The sequence below is a fragment of the Leptonotus elevatus genome, chromosome 1 (assembly GCF_054856555.1).
Source record: "Leptonotus elevatus isolate MCC_2025b chromosome 1, RoL_Lele_1.0, whole genome shotgun sequence".
NCBI lineage: Eukaryota > Metazoa > Chordata > Actinopteri > Syngnathiformes > Syngnathidae > Leptonotus > Leptonotus elevatus.
In genome coordinates this window covers 30,395,259-30,413,363 of record NC_141239.1, presented here as the reverse complement: position 1 = coordinate 30,413,363, position 18,105 = coordinate 30,395,259, and the positions used below count along the sequence as shown (strand labels likewise).

General features: G+C 40.0%; 1 protein-coding gene across 6 annotated transcripts in view; it reads right to left on the bottom strand.

Annotated features, from left to right (window-relative positions):
• Positions 1-18,105, bottom strand: part of LOC147181617 (RNA binding protein fox-1 homolog 3-like) — a 486,306-nt gene that overhangs the window by 33,564 nt on the left and 434,637 nt on the right. For all 6 annotated transcript variants that reach the window (XM_086090602.1, XM_086090584.1, XM_086090576.1 and 3 more), the window contains 5 exons: positions 15,613-15,744; positions 10,424-10,477; positions 6,827-6,919; positions 5,503-5,563; positions 4,678-4,731 (listed from right to left, as the gene is read on the bottom strand). In XM_086090602.1, the coding sequence (XP_085946728.1) occupies positions 4,678-4,731; positions 5,503-5,563; positions 6,827-6,919; positions 10,424-10,477; positions 15,613-15,744 (394 nt within the window). The remainder of the gene's footprint in view (positions 1-4,677; positions 4,732-5,502; positions 5,564-6,826; positions 6,920-10,423; positions 10,478-15,612; positions 15,745-18,105) is intronic.

Here is an 18,105-nt window from a genome sequence, read left to right as displayed (position 1 = left end):
GGACCCTGAACAGCTTCATCTCATCAAGTGTTAGACGCTTAATTAGTCCCCAAACGTACACGCCGACAATGAGAGGATCTGTCCACGTTTATTAAGGCGCCAATTAGCCTTCTCTTCTTTTCACGGGTCCTCTGAATGTGGAAAAAAAGAAAGGGAGCTTCTCTCGCCGCCTCCTTTGTTAGCGAGCCCGAAGGGGAAGGCTGTGGTTTTGCGTGGAAGCTGTCTGTGGTTCTGAAACACAACCAGCAGAACCACGGACAGCTTCCAGTCTGAAAAGATGAGAAGACACCAAGAGCTAAAGTTAGCGTCAAGCCTTCAAACAGGAGTGAGCGAGGCAAGTTTGTCTTGGTAACTGGCAGGAACAGGGGAACAAATTAGCTGTACCTTTCTCATTCAGAGCACAGCACAAAGGCCTTCTTCTTCTTCATTTGTTTTGAGGGCGTGCAGCAAGACAACAATAGCCAAACCACCAAATATAACCAAAATGGATGATGTTGGGGCGTGGGTCCATGATACTTTCTTGTATGTTCTCTTATAGACATAGACACCCAATTTTATTTTAATCAGTCAAACTGGTGTCAGTGGCCGATTTTTTTATATGTATATTTATATGTATGTATGAGTATGTGTGTGTATATATGAGTAGGGGTGTGTGTGTGTGTGTGTGTGTATATATATATATATATATATATATATATATGTATATGTGTGTGTGTGTGTGTGTGTATATATATATATATATATATATATATATGTGTGTGTGTGTATATATATATATATGTATATGTATATATATATATATGTATGTGTGTCTGTATATATATATATATGTATGTGTGTATGTATATATATATATATATATATATATATGTATGTGTATATGTATATATATATGTGTGTGTGTGTGTGTGTGTGTGTGTGTGTGTGTGACCCGCTCCGGCAAAAGAGTCCGCACGAAAATTTATCATTTGGACAAAAATGATTTTAAGATTTTAATTTCCCAGCAGCACAAAAGTTGAAATTGTAATAGAAATGTATGAAAATAAGCAATTATGTGCATCTTTAGCCAACAATGTTTTCAGCCGACTTAAGCTAGCAGCACGTCGAGGAAATCTCCGTCAAAATAACCCAGAGTCCTCGCCTCTTACGTCACTTCGCACAATGATTTATATAAATGGACATAGCAACACAAAAAAGTCAAAATACATGTTACCACACTAATGTGACCATTCAGCAGTAAGTAGTGTTGTGTTCCTTATGTATTACGTAAAACTGTGTTGAACCATCATAACATTTTCATTTTCTTTATGTGACCAAATGCATTTGAGATTGAACATTCTTGATAGGTTTATCCATGATCACAGACCACACCAAATGGCAAATAAGCTTTTAATTGACACAAAATTATTAAATACAATTCAACACTAATATGACCCCATTAAAACGAGAAATCGCCACAAAGAGCGTTTCCACTTCAGGACGTTCAAGTATAGGGAGGGGGTAACGGACTTACACAGGAATCGTCCTCTCAAATTCCTGAAAATTTGGTGTTGACATATTTTTCCTAATATAAAAAAAATGGCTGATTTCTTGCTCAATTTTGGACAAGGTCCTTAAGAAATTTTCATGCATTTTGTCATCATAAACATCTACAGCCATTTTTTATTCGATGTTTGAAAGTGCTGCGTTTGGCTGGCATACCTGGGATAGGCGAGCGGTTCAGAAAATGGATGGATGGGTGAAAGTGGTGTCGTGGTCTATTTTTTTCAGGGGCCAAGACTGAGTGATTTCACTCTAAAAGACTTTTTCATGCGTCTTGTAATGAACATGTCTACCCGATTTTGGGTTATTAGCAAAATTTCACCAAAAATGGGCATTCTTCCCCAAACTTTCCAGGGGGCACTAGCAAAGGCTATTCGTAGCAGGCGGGAGCGGTCGCTGCACTCTCATCCGTCATTCTGGCGAATGCTTTTGAGGACAATAAACCTGTAGCCGTGGCGTGGCCGACGAATGGAGACGAAGTGCGCTGTCAGCCGGCTGCGATTTATGATCCCCAATTTGGGCGATCTCCCGCACGGAAATGAGCACTGATAAAGCGTGATTAATCGTCAACGACGCCCCCGCAGACGCGCCCCAAAACTGCATCCAACGCACGTTTGTGTGTTTTTTTGGGGGGGGGAGGTGGATTCCAGCAGCGCGGTGCTTTCACTTGCTACTCGTAAAATGCAGCTTCGTCTATTTCTGCCGAGTCCACCCCGGCTGGAGGAGTCGAGACCACTTGAAAAATGATGCGCCAATAAATCAGGCGGCACCGCCCGGCTGCAGTGGAGAAGCGCACTCTTCCTGATTTATGACATCGTTTGTGTGTGAGTATGCGTGTGTGCGGGAATGTGCGTTTGATGCTGTGTCGATGGCCGCTTCATTAGGTACACAGTCCAATTGCATCCGATAGAAGAACTCCATCCTAAACAGTTTTAGAGGCTACTCTCTTCCAGTAATTATGAGCACTAGGAGCTGGCGATGGCGGCTTAATATTGCATCATATTTTCTTTATTTTGCCTTCCGTGACCACGCTTGCAATTCCAAACATTTGTATTTCAAATCCTCATTGTCCTCTGATATGAATGAAAAATATGCCATGAATCCCTTTCTGCCACTTTCAAAAATGATTTAAGGAAAATAGTACTTCATAAGTGTCCTTTATTAGAACATAAACTACATGATTAAATAGAATATAAAGAATTAAAGAGTTTGTGCATCATGATGAGGACAACGCGGTTCCTTCTGGTGTGTACAACTTGGCCACCGGATGGCAATATAACACAGACAAACGAAGCCACAATATAAGTCAATCTTTGCAGGGGATAAAGAAAATATGACAGTAGGAAGGGCTCAAGGTTTGTGTTATAGCACATAGTTGCTATTCGCTAGGCTTTCTATAGCATTTCCTATTATGTGCTAGGGTTAAGCTAGCAGACTTTGAGGCAAAGGGAGGGTTCTAAGAGTTATTTGTTTGCTATCCTGTTTGTGAGTTTTCATTTTCAGAACCAAAATATTAAAAAACATTTTTTTTTTACAAGCACAACAACTTGTATGAAACCGACATTGCATTGGATGATATTAGATGGTGTACCTAATGAATTGCCCGGTGTTTGCATCTAATTGTGAGGGCGCGACGGCGGGGTGAGGGCGGGGTCAGGCGGACGCGGCGGGCACATAAAAATGAGAGACGAGCGCTTGTTCCCGTCACGCCGGCTTATTTAGCGTCGGAGCGTAAAGCTGCAGAGGGAAGCGACAGATTTTAGTCTAATGAGCAGAAAGGAAAGGCGGTCGTTAAAAAGCAGCGCCGCCGCCGCACGCTCAGCACTTCCTGCAAATGAAGGCGGCGCGCGGCCCTCATTAAAATGCAAAAGGCTTCATCCAACGTGCGCTCGTAAAGATGGCGGCAGCGGCGGAAAAACCCACTGAGCTCATCCTGCGTGAACGGCGGCGCCTTCTGCCAACAAGCGCTCGCCGCATTTTTCGGCTTCGCAAAAATCTGTCTAATGCTCTTGGCCAATCTGGATGCGAGGGTTAGGGTTTCAAATAGGGTCAGGACTTACAAAAAAAGGGTTTTGAACCTGAGTTACAATTTTAAATAAAGTTTAAGGGTTCAAATTAAGGTTTCAAGCTGGATAGTGTTTCAAGTTATGGGTTTAAACAAAAGCTAGCATTTTTAATTAGAGGTTCAGACTTAAGTTAGGGTTTAAAACAAGAGTTAATGCTTCAAGTTAGGGTTTCAAATAGAATTACACTTGGTTGAAAATTTAGATTTCACACCTTATTGGAATTTCAAGTAAGGGTTAGGGTTTCTAATTACGGGGAATCATGCCTGCATTAGGTTTTAAAACAAGGGTTAATGCTTCAAGTTAGGGTTAGTTAATCCTGGTTTAGTGTTTAATATCAATATTAGGATTTCAAATTATGATTTGAAGCACTGATTAAGGGTTTAAATTAGGGATTAATTCTTGATTATGGTTTTAAACATGAGTTACGGTTTCTAATTACGGTTTCAAGTCTGTGTGAATATGTGAAACAAGGGTCAGGCCTTAAAGTAAGGCTTTTAAGTCAGCGTTAGGGTTTTCAGCACAGGTTTTGGTTCCCATTTAAAATTTCAAGCGTTGCTGAAGATTCCAGAGTATGGCTTCAAGCCTGGGTTACGCTTCCAAACAAGGGTTCCAAGCCTCGGTTAGGGTTTTAAATTACGGGTTCAGGTTCCTTTGTTCAAGTTTAAATTTTGGGTTTTCAACCCTTGATGAGTGTGTGACGTGGAGTTCCCGGTCAGCGCTTCTGTCAAGGAAATGAGCGTTTGGCCCTCACTTGTTCAAGATTTAAGGTGGGATGCCCCCTCCTTTTCCCCCGCACTGGTCCAAACCAAATCTTGATGGCGATCTCTCTCATCTGCTAGCCGCGTAAAAGTCAATCTTACGCCGAGAGCAAATCCGTCGGCACACGTTGGTCGTGTCATCCGATAACGCGCCAGCGAGTGATCTTCAAATATTTTTTTCAGTTTTCTTTTTTGCACATGACGATGAAGCGGAGACTCTGAGGGTGATCATCCGCCCACACTGCTTATCGAGGCGCCGCGAGGAGCGGGTCCGGGCGGGATTGATGGGAAGTTGCGTGTGACTGACTTACCGGCGTACAGCTCAGGACCGTAGACGGCGCCAACCACCGGGTTCAACTTCCAGCCTGCTCACACACACACAAACATAAAATCAGTCAACAACGACAGCGTTTACTCCAACACTACCAAAATCTGACTGGCTACAAACAATAGGTAGACAAAACAAACTAGGATTCAAGTTTCCAAGTAGGCTTTTTAGACTTTCAAATACGGGTTAGGGTTTCAAAGTTGAGTTTGAAGACTAGAACTACGGTTTCAAATTTGAGTTGAAACCAAGGGTTAGACTTGTGAAGTAGGGTGTTGAGACTGCTATTGGGGTTTCAAGTTAGAGTTTCAAACAAAGGTAAAGGTTTCTAGTTCGGCTTTCAAAACTTGAGTTAGAGTTTCAAACAATGGTTAGTGTTTCAAATTTGGCTTTCAAAAATTGGTTAAGGTTTCAAATGACTGGTATTAAATGTTCAAACAACAGTTGTGGTTTTGAACATGAATTGGAGTTTCAAGTCAGAGTAAGGGTTTTGACATTTTGGTTTGAAAAAAAATTTCAAATGAGGCTCAGGGTTTTATTTTAATAATGCTTTTAAGACTGACTTTTCAAGCCAGGGTTAAGGTTTCAAGTTAGGGTTTCAAATACGTGCTTCAAGGCAGGATATGGGTTTTAAATAAGGTTTGAGTTTTAGATTGAGAGTTTGAAGCCTGGGTTAGGGTTCCAAACATCATTTAGGGTTTAAAATCAGTCTTGGTTTGTGGACAAGGGTGGTTAGGACTTCAAGGATGGCTTTTAAGTCTTGTCAGGGTTCGAAAGTAGGGCTTCAAGGCTCTGGTGTGTTGGAACTGACCGTTGGAGTAGGGGTTGGCCACTTTCTTGTTTGTCATCACTCTCGCTGTGGCGTTGTTCACCTGAACCAAAGAACAGAAAAACACAACAAAATGTTTGGCCAGATGCACAAATGACGTGAACGCAAGTTGGAGCGTGCAGGCAAGCGACAGGCAGGCAAGAAAAACTCCACAAGCACAAGCACACAAACCTTCATCAGAGCTGGGAAAAGAACAACAACACTGCAGCACATTTGGCTTTAACTTGTTTTGGTCAAATTGGCTTATAACATGTATTCATATTTGTTTATCTTGTTCAAGACTTTTCATACATACAGTATGCATACAGTAGAACATTTGATTGATTTAGCTACAGTAAGCTCTACATAATATACTATTATCATTCAAACGAGAATGAAGAGTTTACTTTGAATAAACCATTTTATTTTTTGCATTAAGTTAGCTGTTTTTCTGTAATATTGATTCATTAAAATATATTTACTCCTTTGTGACAATCTCAAATAATGTGGGAAATTAATGTAATACAATAAAAAGTCATTCTTATTACAAACAAACTCATGTCATAAATAACTGGCAAAATTAAGTGAATAAATTCAGAATTATTAAACTAAAATATTGTGAATACATGCTTTCATTTAGCTGTTTATTAAAAATGATCTTATGTGTTATTTGATTTATTGTAAATAATAAAGTTATTATATACTGTTCAGATTGTAATTTATTTATTAATTTTTTATCCCCACATTGTTAGATTTTTTTTTTTAAATGTCTTCCAGGATTTCTTGTAAATGGTTATATATATACAATTTATATATATAGCATCATAGAAAATAGCCCAAAAGAATGTAATTAACCACGACTAATTAGAAAAAAATTGAGCCATTTATTTTGCTGTAAATAAAAATTGGTAAAATTAAGTCAATTTTAAATAGATTGATAATTGTTTAAATTTCAACAGAATTTTTTTTTTCAACTTCACCCATCAGGACAATTTAAGGATTTAAAAAAACAAAAAAACAAACAAAAAAACACACACACACACACACATATATATATATATATATATATATATGAATAAAGTTTGCCCAGCTCTGATCCAGATGCACAAACATCACAAATACGACAGCAACTAACGTGCTAACAAACGTGCTTTGATTGACGACGGTTTTTCCCGCCAAGACCGAAGACGGCAACAATCTGGCGTCTGACGGCTGATAGCATGCAACTCATTATGCATGCCGCCATCATCATCATCTTCATCATCATCATCATCGGGATGCTGTCGTGCTGCGAGGAACAAGACGCGTGAAGAAAAATAGAAAGCACCTCGATCTTGCGTCCCTCTACGATTGTACCGTTTAGTTTCTCCCGTGCGCGGTCGGCGTCTGTGCTCGTTTCAAAAGTTACAAAGCCGAAGCCCTGATGACGGTGGCGGCGGCAGCGGCGGAGGGAGAGGAGGAGAAAGACACAGAAAAAGAGAAGGTGAGCAGCCATGGTGAGAAGTTGGCAGATTAATTAGCAGCAGTTAGCAGAGAGCAAAACACGGGAAAGAGGACCCGGCTGACAAAGTGGGTCCGGCTCGGCCCAATTAAAGAGGCGGAATGTCAGGAAAACAGGCGCAACGCTCGGGTAATTAACGACACGGCGTAGTCGGCGGAAGAGAAGTAGAAGAAGAAGACGTCTCGCAGCGTTAGCTGTAAACATTGCAGCGCTAGTGGAGGTGTTGCGCTAATTAACGTCGGTTGAAAGTCAGCAAGGTGACGTTTGCGTCGGGCCTCTGGAACTCACTTTGAGGTTTGGACTTTGCCTTTTACGTCCAATCGGCAAACTTTAGCCACACACAATGATGAAAACTGGAAATAGTCACAGTTTAGTGTCAAACATTTGTGGAAGCACAAACGCAAAAACTTCACTGCCATGCTTAACACACAAACAATTCTGAAACTCTCCTTTTTGGCAATTTAGCGTCGTCTGTTTGTGTTGCCTCAAAGATGCTAGCAATCACACAGAATCTTTCCAACAAGTTCATCTTTAAAGGAAATGGCCAAAATCTAAAATGTTTTCAAATCAAAATGGCTTCTTGAGACGTCTTTGTGGGGCAACTCATCATAGAAATGTCAACCAAATTTCATGTTTCAAGTGAAAATAATTGGGGCTGAATAGCATTTTTTTTTTATATATATATATATATATTTTTATATATTTTTTTAAAGTTTTGTCTCTTAAGCACCCTTGGAAATGGCCAATTTAAAGGATAATGGCAGACATCCTGTGTCTTCTCCAACATCATGTTGCTGAGTGTAGTAATTTGATGCGGCGGGTTGAATTAAAAAAAAAATATTCCAGTGTTTTTATACAGGCAGTTATGGGGGCCGATTTTTTTTTTACTAATAAAAAACTAAATGCAATTTTGTACCACTTCTGAGGTTTCACTATATTTGTTCAAATGTCTGCTACATGCTAATGCTAATTGTGAACAAAAGAATACTAATTGAGCTCTTATTGGAAGGAAGCTCGTTAACATGTCCAACAACATGGTCAGCTCTAGGATGAAGGAAGGAGATAAAAAATAGCATATTGACTGAAAAAGGCGGAATGCAAAAACCCCATCCCCCTTCCAACCAACAACGCCGCCGCTTCTCCCGTGAGGGTGTTGCGGAGGCGGCTGGGGTTGGGAAGCTGTCACTTGGGTGACTTATGTTGTGTCGTAATGCGGACTGCCGGCCTCCACCTGGGCCTCTTTTCAAATATTGCGCTGGACTAACAAAGTCTCATTGCTGGACTTCACACAATCGACATTTGGAACATTTGATTGCATTGACACATTTTCCTTACATTGTTTGTTTCCTTCCTGATGTCATGGTGGCTTTAAAAAACAAAAACAAAAAAAAACCTTGCTTTCATCCTCCTCTTGTTGAAACCTACTTTTCTGCTATCCTTCCTTCCCTCACTTACACCTGCTTATCTGCCATTCTTCCATCCCTCCCTCATCCATGTCTCACTTTCCCTCCGACCAGCTTTTCTTTCTTGACCTCCATCCTTCCTTTCTTCCCTCTTTTCCTTCCTTAACCTCTTTCCTTCTCTATTTCCTCATTGATGCATGCTTTATCCTTCATTGAAACCTGCTACTCTGCCTTCCATTCTTTACTTCTCTCCTTCATTTTTGACCTCTTTCATATCATCCTTCCTTCTTCCCTCGCTTCCTTCCTTCATATCCAATATTGAATTTCTCATGCTTCCTTCCTTTGCTTCAAACAACTTTTCTTTCTTCCTTCGGTACCTGCCAGCTTGAGATTCCACTTTGACTTTGTTCAAATGATTTGCCAATACATGTGGTACCATAAAAAAAAAAAAATAGAGTAGCCTACCAATTTTTTATCCCATCTAGCATATACTGCGCTCTACAATCACATTCATGTTGTCAGATAATTTGTGGAGAAGGTAATATGAGAAGAAAATGGCCAACGGTGCGATTCCACTACCAGTTGGCCAGATCACCCATCAGCATCATCGAGCATAAAAAACGCAGGCCTGTCCTTGGAGGAGATAAAGAAATACATTCAAAAAAGGAATTGAGGGCAGAATTAATCCTTTGGACATCCACCCGACTGCCGTTATCCCCTCCATCTTATTTTCCCCTTTCTCCCGCCTCACACACACACACGCACGCACACTCACACACAGAAAGGAATAATTAGCTTACAACAGGCCCAAGCCGAGAGTCCATTTTTCAAAAGCAGACAAACATATTCATAGGAAATAGATTGTTTATTAAAGTCCCGCTAGCTTCATTATATAAGCGAGTGAGGCATGCTGGGTAATGCGCTTTGTAGGGCACCGGCAAAATAAAAAAAGGCTCGTTATGACAGGTTGATTCTTGCGCTCAAGACGAGGTTGAGTCTGGGATTCAGGGCCATGTGTTCGTTCCCTCAGGAAGGGAAAGTGTTCATACGGGACAGGGACAAAAGTATTGGGACACCTACGGGAAGGGAAACAGGAGGAACGTTTTTTGTGATTTTGAGACAATTTTCTGTGGTCAAATGTTAGCCTTTCCCTTTGTGTAACATTTGAATGGCAAAAGAATGCACAAGGGAAAGTAAGTTGAAGTCAGTCGGCTTCAAATTGTTTTGTTGCCAAGCACACTCATTGAGCCTTTTCGAGGCAAAACAGCACAACAAACCCTTCTGCGATGTCATTTGACTGGCAAACCATTGTGTTTCCGTTGTGTCCTTTTTGTAGGCAGATCTAAGATTTTAGTGGCAAAATGCTGCCTTTTCATGGGAAACTAACAATTTAACGGTCAGACGCTTTCATTTCCGGGGCAAAATAGTGCATTTTTTTTGGGAGAAAATACAATTTATGGATCCTCTATATGAAACTACTAGTTCACTGGCCAAATATATCACATGCTAGTTTTTATTTTGTTTTTTTTTAGTTTTTTTTTTAAAAATACAACTCCTCCTGGTGGTCAACCATGAATTTCTGTAGAGCCTATTTAGTCGAAATATATATATTTTTGCCTTTTTGTGGACAAATATAGGGGTTTAATAGAAACATATTGCAGTTTTCTGGGATACCAAAATATACAATTTTGTGTTAACACACGATTTGCATTTCACTGCACTAAAATTGCACATTTGTGGGCAAATGTACCAATTTGTGTCAATGAACAGCATTGGTGGAAGATTTTCTACAAAATATGTCTGTGGGACCTTCGTCCATTTTACATTTCCATGAGAAACTGCCACTTTTGTGACAATGTGTTGTGTTCTAGCGGCCAAAACACAACTTTTATGCATGACCAACTATTGCCTTTTCCTCCATGTTGAAGTAATTGACTGACCGAGTTCGGAGCCAGGAAAGAAAAACAACACATGAGCGCATAATGAGGCGATGAAGCAGCTGGCGTTGCGGCAGACTCACCTTGGATCCTCGCTCGTTAAAGATTATCTCCACGTCTAAGATCTTTCCAAATTGCTGCGGAAGAGAAAAGGGGACAGGAGTTAGGAGGCCGGGCGAACATTTAAATGTGGAGGGAATTATGAACAGTTCCAAATGGCAGTCAGTACTGGCAAACAAACACAAACAATGCTTTCGCTAGAAAGCAACAAAAGAAGTCAGAAAAAGTCTACTAGAACAGATGAACTTATGCTTACTTTGCTTTTTCCTGTCTTGTTTGTGGTTGTGTGTTTTGTTGTGAGTTACTCCTTTTACGCCGCATCTGCATTGTGGTGTCGTCACACAATACTTGTCAAGCCTAAGAAAGTCAAATCTAAGGAATTCAAGTCGAGTTAAGTCTCCTGTTTTGGCCAAGTGAGAACCAGTCCAAAAATGAGCGACTTATAGGGAGAATTTGCAATAAAAACACTTCGTACATAAGTTTAAAAGCAAAACAAAACAAAAACATTAAAAAGCAGCCCTCTCTGATCCATCTTGTGCCTCTATTTGATTTGCAAGAAACTACCTTGCCTGAGGAAAAACAACCAATTACAGACTTAACATGTGACCGATGTGGTGTCAATCATTTGCTGTGTACTCATGGGCACTCGCTTGCGGCCTTGCGCTGACCTGTTACGTTGGGTTACAGGAGCTTTGCTGAAAAGATGACAGAATATAAGCCTGTGGGAAATGAAAAGCACCAACCCCTTGTTTGCCAAAAACTGCTCATAAGATTAAAACACAGAATCTAAGAGAAATGTTTTCAGACAGCTGAAGGGATTCAGAAGCGATGCAGAATTAGCAACATTTCTGCTCGACAGTCACGTTTATGACCTCTTTTAGACTTTTACTTTATTGTACATTCCAATGGTAACATTTAGTGTTCCAGAAAACACTCCATTACGAGTAAGCCATGCTAGCAACGTAGCAGCAGTGACTAGCATTGGCTTATTTACAGCACTAACGCAAGCGTCGTATTGCTAGCACTGCTATTTTATTGAAGCTGGACAGCTTTCTTTCTGACAATTTGTCATAACTACACATTTTTATGAAAGGATTAACTGAAAAGTTCCCCTGTACATCTGAATGGAGTCCATTTGTGTGCGTGTGTGTGGTGAGTTGGGAGCGTTTGCCTGCACTGCAGCATTTCTGCTTGTTGACTGGAGGATGCAAGTGTTCTTTTTATTCTTCTGAGCCTGCGGCGGACTTTGGACTTGTGAAGCGGCCGCTACCTTTGCTCTGCTATCCTGTAGCCCCCCCGCCCCCCATCTTCATCCTCTTTGTTTGGGCGCACAGTCAACAGGACTCGGGGCAGACCCCCCGGGAGGGCCGGCTCGGGCCTCAGATGCTTCAAGAGGAGTCGAATGAAAGCAAAGTGAGACTTGCTCTAATGAGCTGAGGAGAGCGACTTTTAATTGCTGTCTGGAGTTACGTGCTTCAAAGTTATTACGCATGTCAAACGCTCGCCATCCCCAAATCTTCAACACATTCACATTCCGGATCAGAGACGTTAAAGGATCATTGAAGTCGGACGATAAATTCACATACTCTTAAGTTTATGTCAAGTGCGTTTCTGTACGTCTTGTGGAAGTTTAAGGATATGCGCTGCTGAGGTTGGAAGGGAATCATTCCTAGAAATGCTAAATAAAAAATAGGAATGATCATGGACATGACTTCATGTGTTTCATAAGTGTTAGGATCACACTGGTACAGGACAGAAGTGTTAAAATAAAACAGACGTTTTGAGATTAACTCCCAAAAACACATTTATACGTTCCATTTTAAATGTTTTAAGTGTCCTAAAGACGTAGTTATACGTTTTTTATGTTTGTTTTTTTAATGCTAGAGCATACAGAAGGCTTTGATGCAGCATCTCAACTCCAGAGAACGGTTGAATTGTTTTTAGTTATTACAAAAACGGCCAGCAGGAGGCAGCAGAGTATAAAAGATCAACCAGGGCCATGTTGAAAAAAACCTCATTTACCCACAGTTCTAAACAGATTTGTGAATAACGATGAAACTTAGCAATATTCTAATGCTAATTGTTGCAAAACGAAAACAGATAGAAATAAACTTTCTTTCCTGATGGATGAACGATTATGGAAAATAATCGAATTGCAAAACTATATATGAGATTGAAATGTATGTATTTGTTTTAATGGAAAAACAGGATAACAAGATTAAAAGGAACCCCAACGGTAATGACAAGTTTGCTCCATATGATTTATTTGGTTGTTACTAACACAACTATTAGATTCATTTTTCAAAATTCATTTCCCGTTTAATCAATTTTGTAGAAACTTTATTTATATACGTACATTGTTGTTTACATCACAACGCAGAATAATGGCTGTCTGCTCTTTGCCGAGCAACAATTGTGATCTATACTCGCACCAGCGAAAAAGGACACACAATACCACACTGCGCAGCTTTTGGATGTCAAGCGGTTGGAAGAGTCCCCCCCCCCCCCCGCTGTGCTCTCGTCATTGACCAAACACATTCAAAGACTTTGATCGCCCTTAGCTCATGAGGGAGCGCACTGCAAAATGTTTCTTTAGGACCACTACGGAGGCTTACCTCGCTATCTTTATCCCCCTTTGACATCCAAAAGTCACGTAGTGTGGCATTTTGTCTCATTTTTCGCTGGTGTTAGTATAGATTGCAATTGTTTTGCTTTGCTCGGCAGAGAGCGAGCATCCATTATACGTCACTATGCACTGAATGCGTTGCAACGTAAACAACAATGGCGACGTACGTACAAATAAAGTTTCTACAAAACGAATCTCATAGTTATGTTCGTAACAACCAAATAAATGATATGGAACAAACTTGTCCTTATAGTCTGGGGTTCCTTTTAAAGTTGTCTTTGTTGTAATTTCTTGTAAAATGTTGGCCATTATTAGATTCAATCATATTTTCTTTTTGGAGACAAATAATTAAGACATTAAACTGATATTTTTAGGAGATTAATTTTTTATTTTTTGCAATATTAAGACATTAAAAGTGACATTTGAGAGAATAAAATGTGTCATTTTACAAGATTTTTTCTTTTTTTAAAGAACATGTTTATTATGATATATCTATTTGTTAAATAAATTGTGGGGGGTTTTCCGCATTAGAACACACGCACGCACGCACGCACGCACGCACACACACACACACACACCCCCCCCCCCACACACACACACACTTTTCTTGTATTACTGTATTGCAGTTTTCACAGTGCGATGGAAAAGAGCCTTCATTAAACCCGTCAAAGAAAGCTACTTGAGTTTGTCTTGCCTTTAATACCTTACCTCTCACATGACTTACGCAGGACCACTATGGCGTCATTATCATGCAATGTAATTTTTGGGGGTGAAATACATCCTGTTAAGATCAAATGTAGCCCTTGTTGATCACCCTGAGGTTTCACCCATTGAGAAAATATTGTTTTCATTCCCCAGAGAAGGTGTCGATAAGTATGTTTTATGATGTGATTTGTGACACATTCTGGTAATACAGATGGGATCAGAAGAATTTGGGAGAAGGAATTATCAGTAAATGTGGACGAAGAGACATGGGAAGACGTTTGGAAATATGTCAACAAAAATTCAATTTGTACTCGAATGAAAGAAATCCAAGTTAAAATATTACACAGGGTGCATATATCTCCAAACAGACAACATTTTTTAAACACATCTTTCTCACCTATGTGCCTTAAGTGTAAAACTGAAATAAGTACCTTAACTCACTGCCTTTGGTCTTGTTATAAAATAAGGAAATATTGGTCTGACATATTGAGTGAAATTGAATTTTTTTTTAGGTAGATTTGGAAATGGATCCAGTTGGTTTAATCCTGGGTCTCCCAAGCAAACGTTTATCTATGGCAGACAAAATTTTTTGTATAACATTCTTACTTTTGCTTCGAGAAAGAATATATTGTTACTAGTGGATTAATGAGAAGAGCCCTTCTGTTACTGGCTGGTGTAATGTGATATTGAAATTGATTCTTTTGGAATATCTGACAAACGTTTTATATCACAAAGTGGACCAATTCAATAATGTATGGCAACCATTTTTGAGTTATCTTGGGCCTGAATGCGCTTTATCGATTGTACAAGGTACTTCTTGAATTTTGGACTGTTTTGCTCTAGACAAGTGAATATTGACCTGAAGATTGTGAGTTTTTATTTATCTGAAATGTATTTTTGTTTTGTTTTAGTTATTGTGTCTGCAATTGGCTGGCAACCAGTTCAGGGTGTACCCTGCCTACTGCCCGAAGCCAGCTGGGATAGGCTCCAGCCACCCCCCCCCCCTCCCGCGACCCTTGTTAAGAAAATGGATGGATGATAGATAGTTATTGTGTTAATGAGTATGCTTTGTATATGACAAATTGGCGGAATGTATGATGATACTTTTGCATGTTTCTGTTTCTATAAAATTTGTGGAAAATTCAATATTAATGAGGAAAAAAAAGATGAAATGTAGGATTTAAGGTATCATTTAATGGCAAAATAATTCAATTGGGAAAATACCATTTTAGTAACAATATATTGCATTTTGGTGGCAGTCATATAAACAATAATTAGTTAATAGTTAGTGAAATAAGCTAGCATTTGCATAACCTAAGCTTTTTTTTTTTTAACAAATGATCTCTTTTTGGAGGTGTGCAGCGATCAATTTTGCCTCTGAGCTAATTATGGAGGCTATTTCAATTGGGGAACCAATAAAGTTGACGCAAGAGGCAAGAGAGCAGCCAGGTTGTCCAGCATTTACGGCATAACCGCAGACGGGGCCTCGGCCTGGGTTCGACGCCTTCTCTGCCGGCGCATCTGGCCGCTAAAAGTCCAATTAGCTCTGGGCGCTTAAACGTCCATTTTTGGCTCCATTTGGAGCCATCAGATGTTGGCGTTCTATTCTTATGACGGCGTTTATCCAGGCATGAGACGCTTTGCCTTATTAGCGACCGGACAGGCGGACCTGGAGCTGCTCGGATGTGAAAGGAAACCTGCACGAGCAGGTCAACTCTCCTTCTTCCTCTTTTCCTAGTTTCTCTTATGATCAAGTTCGAGTTGCTTCATTCTCGTCACTGGTCGGGCATTTTTATTTTATTTTTCTTACTCGTTGACTCTGAGGTGTCGCGGTGGTCCGCGGTGTTAGTGTGGTGTTCCGAGGTTCCTGCAAGTACTCACCCCAAACATTTGCCTCAGATCGGGGTCCCGGAAGCGGAAGGGAATGTTGGACACGTGTAACCGTTTGGGCTGCTGTTTCTCTAACGAGTCCGAGAGCTGCGAGGCGTCCGTTTGCGTCACGTCGTCCGTCTGCTGGGCCATCAAAAACAGGAAAAGACATTCATTTGCCATCATGCTACACTTTACAGGCCACAGGTTCTCAAACTTTTTTGGATTTAGGCACCCCTTACTAGAACTCATGTTCCCAAGGAGCGCCTCATAATCAAGCCAGTTAAGCTACCACATGTACCCCTGAATGCTGGAGGAATTCAAACGGTGATCACAATAATAATACAATATCACAATCACAAATTCAGATTCAGATTTTTTTTCCAAAGAAAAAAATGGTATTAAAATAAAATAAATAAAATGTAAAAATAGTCAAAAACAAGACATTGTTTTGCAAAAAAAATTAGAAGCACAAATTGTTAAAATAACACATCCACTGTTTTGAGGAAAAGTTTAAATGTAGTACAGTAATTTCTGGACTATAAGCTGCTACTTTTTTCACTTGCATTTGACCCTGCGGCTAATACAAAGGTGCGGCTTATCCATCAGATCACAAGGGGGCGCACTATAAAGGAAGCGCAAGAGCAAAACAAACCAAGTGAGCCCAAATACAGTATGAGAGACAGAACGAGAGCGAGACAATTTGCGCCCTCATTATGGAAAAGAAAGTAGCAGGAACCCAGTGCGGTAACATTAAAACACCTGCGGCTTACAGTCAGGTGCAGCTTATATGTGTAACAAACTCAAGTATTCCCCAAATTTAGCTAGCGCGGCTTATAGTCAGGTGCGTCTTGTAGTCCAGAAATTACTGCAGTGTCATATTTTTTATAAAATCTCCCCCTCGTCATATTGTGAGACTAATGTCATAATTTTCCAAGACAAGGAAGTTATAAATGTTACAAGCACAAATTTTGTCAAGATAAAATGTTTAAAAATTTTACAATAAATAAATGTAGAGAAATTAGAGAACCAATCTTTTAATGTTATAAAAATAGTTGTCTTTTTTTTGTTAAAAAAAAAAGAAGTAAATATTTCCAAGTATTTTGTCAAGAAAAAAAGTTACAATCTTACAAAAATGAAGTCAGATTTTTCCAAGATCAAGTCAAAGTTAAGACAGTGGAAAGGGAAGACAGTCATATATTAACAAGTGAATAATAATTAAAAAACAATCTTTATCCTGGAAAAGATTTGTTAATTCTCTCAAAATATAAGACAACAGTAATCAATTTGTTCTGTTTGTTTTATTGGTCCCCAGATGTAAGTATGCACTTTTATGACATGTCATTTCTTTCAAATTATTTTGTGGATGTCTCAAAAAAGCTCGCAGACGCAGGGGGGTGGAGACCCCACTTTGAGAAGCACAGCTATCCTGTGTCTGTCATTCCTCAATCCAACAAGAAAGCCGAAGCGATAAACAGCCGGTGAGTTATAATGTCAACGTGAAGCTTGCGCGTCACAAATCCGCGTATTAATCTCTCACACTTAGCTCTTGAGCTAGGCGGAAGATTGAAGGCGCTGACAAAAAGCCGCAGATATAGATCCCACGGCGGTCCGACGCGGCGAGACCGGAGACATTAGCGACGACGTCGGCACGCGAGGGGACCCCGAGCCCGAGGCGTTGTTGTTTCCATCATTATGCGAATGCCATTCTGACATTTCTATATAAACGACATGTCGGCCGCGGCTGACAAATCCCGCTCGTTCCCCACCGTGACACTGCTGATGGATGTCAGACGGCATTCAGGTGGACGTGCTTTCACAGGATTTTTACGCTTGGCTATTTCTGGGAAGAAACTTGCTGGGCAAATTTTTCGGGATTTACAAATATGCACCTTGACTGACCTTGACTTACACGTGCCCCAACTTGAGAGTTTTACTTATTGCACCCAGACCATAACATTTAGGGATGAGCGAGTACACCACTATCTGTATCTGTATCTATTCAACCATCTAAATGATCTGTATCTGTATTCGGAGGGGGCGTGGCCTAAACCGAAAGTGGGGGTGGCCTGGTAAAATAAAGTGTGAAATTGATATGGATTGATCAAAAGTTGCTATAATTTTTGTTTATTTGAAAACTATTGCCAAAACTGCCTAATTGAGATTCAAATCTGTGCTTTTTATCTATTTTTTCGAAAAAGAAAATGGATGTGTATGAATACATATTTACTTAACAGTCTGAGAATTGAAATTCAGTGTTTTTGATAACAATAATCAAGGAACTATTTCACTCTTTTACTGCCAAATGTTATCCAAAAAACAACCCCCGACAGTGCCAGCCGATTTCGAGCATTTTAACTCATCTTTCAAGGCAGACAGAATATTGTGGTGCTATGACTACATAAACATCGCATTCCATTCTTTCATTAGAAAAAAAAGTATTTTTCTAGTACCTTATTCCATTCTTTAGTAATCACCATTTGAAAATAGGTAATTTGAGTGACA